The 7,786-nt window shown below is 47.7% G+C and overlaps 1 protein-coding gene across 1 annotated transcript; it reads left to right on the top strand.

Moving 5' to 3' along the window:
* Positions 1-1,115: 1,115 nt before the first annotated feature.
* On the top strand, positions 1,116-6,259 carry scrt2 (scratch family zinc finger 2). The gene is made up of 2 exons (XM_056590337.1): positions 1,116-1,281; positions 5,409-6,259. Exons 1-2 carry the CDS (start codon positions 1,116-1,118, stop codon positions 6,257-6,259), a joined length of 1,017 nt encoding a protein of 338 aa, XP_056446312.1.
* Positions 6,260-7,786: the final 1,527 nt, after the last annotated feature.

Below are 7,786 nucleotides of genomic sequence, written 5' to 3'. Positions count from 1 at the left end.
ACTAGCTTAGCGGTGGCGCTGCTATTTCAACTGTGCTGGAATCTATAAGCCTGGGGAAAAAAAGGAAAAGAATAAATAAAAAGACCCAACACTCCCGGCTTTCCAGGAGGATCGCCGGCATGGACGCGTAATATGTGCTGTTTTTCACCCGTCTTGTGCGGGTGTTGTGATGGGATGAAGTGCCTTGAAAAGGTGAGCCAGGGTGTTCAAGGTAATGGAGAGGACAGGGGGGGAAGACACAATGCAAACATAAACTGTGCCACTTCATGTGAAAACAATGGGGGCCGGGACACAGAGTGTGCTCTCATCCACGGCGCTATTGTCTGCCCTCTACTTTTACTCCTCCTCCGAGCGTGGAGCATAAGCAAGGGGAGGAAAGGGGAGGAGAAGTGGAGCGAATGAGAGAGGGAGACAGGGAGCGAGAGGAGGGGAGAGGAGGGGAGGGGGGGAAAAGGGGGGCATGGGGGGCAGGAGTGGGGGCACTGGGGGTCTGGGCTGTGTTCTTTCTCCTCTGTCTGTGTGCGAATGCACAGACGGTTCACTAGTAATTTGATGTGTGTCCCCGGGGACATTTGATGGATTAAAGCTAAGCAGCTCCATTTCGTAGCACCACCTGATCTTCCACTGCCTGTGCCCCATATAAAGGCTGGCGTGATTGCTGATCTCAGCTAGTCTGACAGTCACTCTCTCTCCCTCTCTCACCCTCCCTCTCTCTTCCTCTGTGTCTCTTCTCTTTCTCGCTGGTCCCTTAAGCCTGCTGCATCACAGGAGCTATCCAGTGCTGAACAGGATCTTTTTTTATTCTTTTTTTTTTTTGGAAGCTGGGGGGAGGCATCGAGAGGCACGCCGCGTCGCCCACCAGCCCCGCGTTCTCTCTGGTTTCCATTTTCTTTCCCATCCTATGTTTTGGGCTGTTGTCTTTTCCATTAGACACACGGATTTACTGTCAATCCACGCTCCCGCCTGTGTGTGTGCGCGTGCGTGCGTGCGTGCGTGTGTCTGTGTGTGTGTGTGTGCGTGAGAAGCGCTCTCCTCTTTTTTGTTGCTTTTTTTTCCCCCTTCTCCTGTCCACTGCTCATGCTTTCTCTCAGCTCCCTGTTTTGATCCGCTGCACCATGCCCCGCTCATTTTTGGTGAAGAAAATCAAGCTTGATGATTTCTCCTCGGCCACCTCCAACCACCACCACCACCACCACCACCACCACCTGGACGACTCCTTCACTTTTTCACGCTCCATCACAGACTCCGTCACCAGCTTGGGGGTCCGTCTCAGCGAGAATGGTGAGTAGTAGTTAGCATGCCTCGGGTCTAGCCGGACAGCCCTCGTCCCGGTCTTTGTTGTCTCCTATCCTGTCAGCACCCACCATGCTTATGGACATGCTTTATGGCAGTTTGAAACTCACTTCATCCTCATCATTATCATCATCATCATCATCATCATCATCATCATCATCATTCCGCTGCAGTTAAGCTAGCGTTCCTCTTGTGCTAAATTCCTGTGTGCTGCCGCGTATGGGAATCATATATTGCCCATCTTAGGCAATATACGGAGGAGGGGGAGAGCGCTGGGGTGGGGTGGGGGCATCTCTATCCTAAATAATAATCCCCTTTAGAATAACCCCACCCCCATAACCATGCTCCCAGACTTTTGTTGTTTCTGACTCCGCTGAAGGGCAGACACAATCCAGGTCACGGCAACGGATTAGCTTATGTAAATACGAAATGTGTTTCTAATCAGGAGCATCAGTTACGTTTATATATGTATACATATATATATATATACGTAGGCATTTATGTTTACATATATATCTATGCAAATATATATATATATACACATGCATATTTATTCACACACAGACACACACACACACACACACACACACACACACACACACACACACACACACACACATACACACGTGTGCGTGTGCGTGTGTCTGACTGCACCAAACAGTGTGCTGACTGCACACAATCGGTCGGCTCGCTCCCCCCCCCCCCCCCCTCTCTCTCTCTCTTGCTCCGTTTCTGCTGTTCATGTGAGAACTAAAAGATTCATGAACATGAGAGAGATGACTATGGGATGATGTGTTTGTCCTTAGCTGTTATTGTCCTTGAGTTCCCATCACGGACCGAACCCCCCCCCCCATCCTGACTCCCCCCCCCACCCCCCATCCAACTGGAGCATGCACTATCCTCCCCCCCCCCCCCCCCCATCTCCTACATCTTTCTCCTCCTTCCGGGCATTAGGGAACTAGCAGGGGGGTGGGTTAGAGTTTCATGGCACCAGAGACATCAACACGCTGTACTGTAGCGCCGCGAGGAAGGTCGGGAGGGAGGGGGGAGGGAGGGAGGGAGGGAGGGAGGGAGGGGGGAGGGGGGAGGGGGGAGGGGGGGAAAGGAGAAAAAAAGAAAAAGGAGACTGGATTTTTTTTTTGCTTGGAGCAGCTTTGACGGCGGTCACGTGACAGGCAGCCGGGGCCGGTGGGGGGCTGGGGGGCGTACAGTAAACACGCAGGAAAGGGCACATCGCCATACAGTGGTCATCCTACTGCCAGGGTACACTAAGCCGCGGCCGGGGCGCTGCGTGTGCACGCGTCCTTTCACCGTTCTCTGCCGGCAGGTTTAGGCTTAGGCTGCTTCCATTTTGTGGCCGTATTTTTGGGACGCCAGATGTCTCGGTGTTCCTTTGTTGTGGTTTGTTGTGCTCTGCTCACGATAACATGAGCTGCGCGGGCCGAGCTGATATATGCCCACCTGTTATTCCTCAACAGATTTCCAGGTTTTAGAAGGGCAACATGTGCTGCAACATCTACAGTTTGTTCTTTTGGTTTACAGAAATACCCTCTTCACTTCAGAGTAATTACATTCGTACATTACATTTTATGTCAAAATATATGCAGAAATATCTTCTCTGCAGGGATATTTATACACAACTTGAACTAAAATATTTCAGAGTATATTAGTAGTTGCTGCTAACATGAATGGTATTGGTGAAAAAAATGTCTACAGGACATTATTACTGAAAAGCAAAAGAGAAAAAAATTAACTACGCCTCATTGCCTGGATAAAATACATCTATTTCAATCTGGGTTGACTTGAATCAGACAAAGGATTTTTTTTGGTCCAAAAAAAAAAAAGGAATAAAGAAAGAAGGAGAAAGAGAGAAAGGAAAGGACATGGCAGAAATACCAGGCATCAGCACTTCTGCGGTGCCAAGAGATTTTCTTTCCTCACATTGTCGAGACGTTTGACTTGAGTGTCTGTGGAACAACAAAGAGGACCAGCTAAGAGGCTCCATTAATTACATGCTTGCTTTGCATTAGAGAAATGAGCCTGAGAACTGCAGGCTGATACCGCTATGCTTGTGTTCACTGATGGACCTCCTTGTCTGACCTTGGGTGATTTTAATAGATTACATCATGAACATAGTAGTTTCTTAGGTAAAAGAAATAAAACCATGATGTGTTCTAACATTAGTGGGCTGCTTAATTTAAATGACCTACATTTTAAAATGTAAATGGTATTTAGAAATACATAATTGTAAAGATAGAATATGAATCAAACTCATTTAGCTGCTTGGCTATTTATTTTCCCAATGAACGGATAAGTCGCCAGTAACTAAAGCTAAAGCTAAATGCTAAGGATTATTTTTATTGATGCACTGCTTTGGCTCAAAACAACAATCTGTGTCATCTTATAAAATCAACCAGCGCCTCTGTCTGTGTGCAGCAGCCTTCCCCAGCTCCTCAGTATCACGGTCATGTATTTTACAAGGTGGCTGTGTGCACCTCAACCCCTGGGAATGGAAGTAGCATGGATTGGGAGAGCACTTCAATTGATTTTCTAATGACCTGTTTCTTGGAGGCTCTTTGGCACACACACATACACACTTGCCTTTTGTAGGCAGGTGACCCTCTTCAAACCACACCAAACAACAGAAGGGTTTAGCTCCTGTGCGCTGCGACGTATCACATATCAGCTCAGCTCCTCTGTCCTCAAGAACACTACTCAATAAATGGTATTCGTCTGTTGCACGCGGCTAATCGGCTCCTTACTCTATTCCTATCTTCGTCTCCTTCTACCTTGTTGCACATGGCTGTTCCAACAGCTGTACAATTTTACAGATGATGGACTATTGATCAGCACAAAACTTTGAATTTCATTACAAATAAGTCAATACTTAATTTCCACTGCTTACTGCACAGGGAGTGCTTAGGAATGGCACATTGCTTCAGTTAGCTACTATTTCACCTACACCGTGATTTGTTGCACCACACTTTAGGTTTTCCCCCCCTCCCCTCTTATTTCCAAGACTATGCAATAGTAAACTACAATTATAGTGGTAGCAGACACACAGAATGAATGCTGGTCCCAACATTCACTTTGGTCCGGTTCCATGGAACTGCCAGTAAGCCTTTTAGCTTCCCTGGCACACGGCTGATTAAGGATTCAGCGGAAGGCAGGAATAATGCCAAACAGAATCCATCTTTCTGTCATCATGCGCTGCACAGTTGGAGACATTTAGATCAACGTAGAGTACGCCGCATCATTCCCGTTCCTTTACCTCGGAGAAGAAAAGAAAAATCACCATACAGACCGTTAACTACTTTAATAACACATGGATCCGCTCCATAAACCGTCGTCATTGCTGCAATTTATTTGCTTGCAACTCGGACATAAATCTGAAAAGAAGTGCCCAGGGGGGACTGGTGAGTCACAGGTGCAACCTGTTCGGCAGCAGGCAGGCTTTTATAATAAAATAAACACCTTCTTTTTCATTTATAAAAACATTAAGCACTATCATTTATGGAAGGTTACGTGTGTTCTCGTAGACACCGGATTCATTAAAAAAAAATAAAAAAGGGTTTTGAGTTAATCAACTGATTTGGAGCGTGCGCTGATGCGTGCCGCCTAGCACGCAGCGAGGTGTCTACTCCACTCACCACGCAGGCACTCGCAGAGCCTTCACTGTGCAAACAGGGAGACGGGGCCACAGTCACAGAGGACTGGCACACACGGTAGACGGAGACATCTCGACTCGCAGAATAGAGGTCTAATCAATGAGACTGCTTTGCGTGAGAGGGCCTTTAAATGTGGCTCTTCTTCTATGCAGGGTAATTCTTTGATGAGCTATTATTTCTGGCTCGATGCCAACGCTGACTCTGAGCACAACCTTCGAGAACGCAGCCGAGTACATTATGTTTCTCTGAATCACAGCACTATTGTGGGCCCAACCTGTGTGATAGGGGGGGGGAGGGGGGGAATACAACACAGTTTGCTGCCTGCTGCCATCATTTCATCCCTTCACAACGGGCAAATCATCCAATCACGTAATCACAGGCACACCATCCATCAAAACCCCTGTCTAGGTCTTAAAGTCTGTGTGTGTGTGTGTCTGTCTTCCGCAGGCTACATCCAGGATTACATCACGCCATCTGTGTACCAGGGGGAGAAGAAGATGGAGCACAAGCTGGCCTCCCCCGTGTCGGACCCCCTGTACGCCCAGGGGGCGAACAGCGGCGGCGAGGAGTACTGCGAGCCTGACCTGGAGCACCCCGACAGCCCGCAGTCCGGCATGACGGCCAGCGGCTTCTACAGCGGCGAGTCGGACGCGCTGGCCGAGGGCTACACCATGGATGCCTTCTTCATCTCCGACGGCCGCTCGCGGCGGAAGAGGGACAGCGAGTCCCGCAGCGGCGGCGGCGGCGGCGGCGGCGGCTCGGGCTCACGGAGCAGCGCCTCCAGCACGCCGGCGCCGGAGGAGAGGGGTTCCAGCTGTGGCACGGCGCGCCACAGCTGCAACGAGTGCGGCAAGACGTACGCCACCTCGTCCAACCTCAGTAGACACAAGCAGACGCACCGCAGCCTGGACAGCAAGATGGCCCGCAAGTGTCCCACCTGCGACAAGGTGTACGTGTCCATGCCGGCGCTGGCCATGCACATCCTCACCCACGACCTCAAGCACAAGTGTGACGTGTGCAGCAAGGCGTTCAGCCGGCCCTGGCTGCTGCAGGGCCACATGCGCTCGCACACGGGGGAGAAGCCGTTCGCCTGCGCCCACTGTGGCAAGGCCTTCGCCGACCGCTCCAACCTCCGTGCCCACATGCAAACACACTCTGCCTTCAAGCACTACAGATGCAAGCGTTGCAATAAGACCTTTGCCCTCAAGTCCTACCTGAACAAGCACTACGAGTCGGCTTGCTTCAAGGGCTCCGCGGATGAAGACGGAGAAGACGAGGAGTCCGGGTCGGAGATCTGACCGCGAGAAGGAAAGAGAAAGAGAAAATAAATAAAAACCCAGTTGACGGTTTTCAACCAACAATCCTTTCCACTCTACCCTCCATGCCTTTTTTCTTCCCTTTTTTTAGAAAGCAATATTTTCACTGAGATTACGTGAAGAAACTGCTGATTATGGCAAAAGACAATTTAAAAAAAAAGATGCTGGATTTCCCCCCCTGCACAGTAGCTAATAGTCCACAGAAACATACAATCAAACAACTACCCCCAAATAAAAAAACCTGTAGAAGTTAGTTTTACACAAATGACTAACATGTACACAAGAACACACCACACACAAACACGTACATAAAGACACATGCACGTGAGCACACATACGCACGTACATCAACTTATACAACACACAAACACAATTATATATGAGGCCTGGCATGTGAATTTTTATCAATGACTATAATGATATTGATACCAATAGTAATAATATTTAGATTCCTGATATTTTATAGCAAATAGTACACAAAAATGAACAAAAAAAATAACATAAAAAGGACTGTAAGTGTTCTTTTGTTTTCTAGAGACAAAATGACCTCTTGTATTTTTATGCTGCTTTTTATTTGCTAAGAATTGAATTCTTTTGCAACTGCCAACATGAACTTTTTATGAAAATGTGAACTATGACAGTATTTGCAAAAAAGGGAGATCATTTTAAAAGGTAAAAAAAAAGACAAACTCCTTTTTGCCACTGCAATGTTTCAATTTAACGGATGTTATTTTTCTATTTGATTTTTTAAAACTTATTTTTTTGTGCTAATTATCCCAAGTATCTTTGTAACTGTGGGTATTCAAAACAATGTTAAGCCAAACTCATAGTAGACGACATAAGCTTAGAAAAACAACACCACCATGGGCCATAGGTCATACAGCCAACTGTAAGGAGCAGTTGATGAAGGCGCAGACCTGTTGAACAGGTCGCCGCCACTCTGCACACACTTTGTTTGAGATTCAGATTCAGGTGTTCACTCTCGTGACATTAAAAGAACGGTCACACACACACACACACACACACACACATACACATGGGAGCCAAACCAAAATAAGTATTGTTGCAAGTGCCATGATCAGTGATCCGTCTATAGCAATGACCCGCCCCCCCACCCCTTCCTGTTCTTCCTGTACACTTCCGCCGCGGTGGCTTGCATGAACTCTGCTGCCTTTTACGGTGCGTGTCGTCATCACCAAACACCCAGTCTTAACAAGCAATCTCCACAAATACCCCCCTCCCTCACCCCTCTCCCTACCCACTTTTTACCTCATCGATCAACGGACATGGACTCAAAATGCACCCTCAGTTACAAAGTGGCTGTTTGTTCTTCCCTCTTTGTACGTCACTGACCCCCCCCCCCCTCCCCCTGGCCCATGGTTGAGACCCACACCATCAATGAATCATGTAAATACTAAACAGTATTTATTTATCTAGCTATTTATTTATTTATACACGTATTTATTTCCTTATGTATTTAACAAAGGATTGTTAATTGATTGATCATCT

Source organism: Gadus chalcogrammus, chromosome 1, assembly GCF_026213295.1.
Source record: "Gadus chalcogrammus isolate NIFS_2021 chromosome 1, NIFS_Gcha_1.0, whole genome shotgun sequence".
NCBI classification, from domain to species: Eukaryota; Metazoa; Chordata; class Actinopteri; order Gadiformes; family Gadidae; genus Gadus; species Gadus chalcogrammus.
Note: the sequence above shows the minus strand (reverse complement) of the source record. Positions and strands in the feature narration are given on the sequence as shown.

Excerpts from the sequence above, each read along its gene's own strand:
- scrt2 (XM_056590337.1), top strand. The coding sequence starts at position 1,116 with ATGCCCCGCTCATTTTTGGTGAAGAAAATCAAGCTTGATGATTTCTCC. Across the intron at positions 1,282-5,408 it reads GGTCCGTCTCAGCGAGAATG|GCTACATCCAGGATTACATC; the intron begins GTGAGTAGTAGT and ends TGTCTTCCGCAG.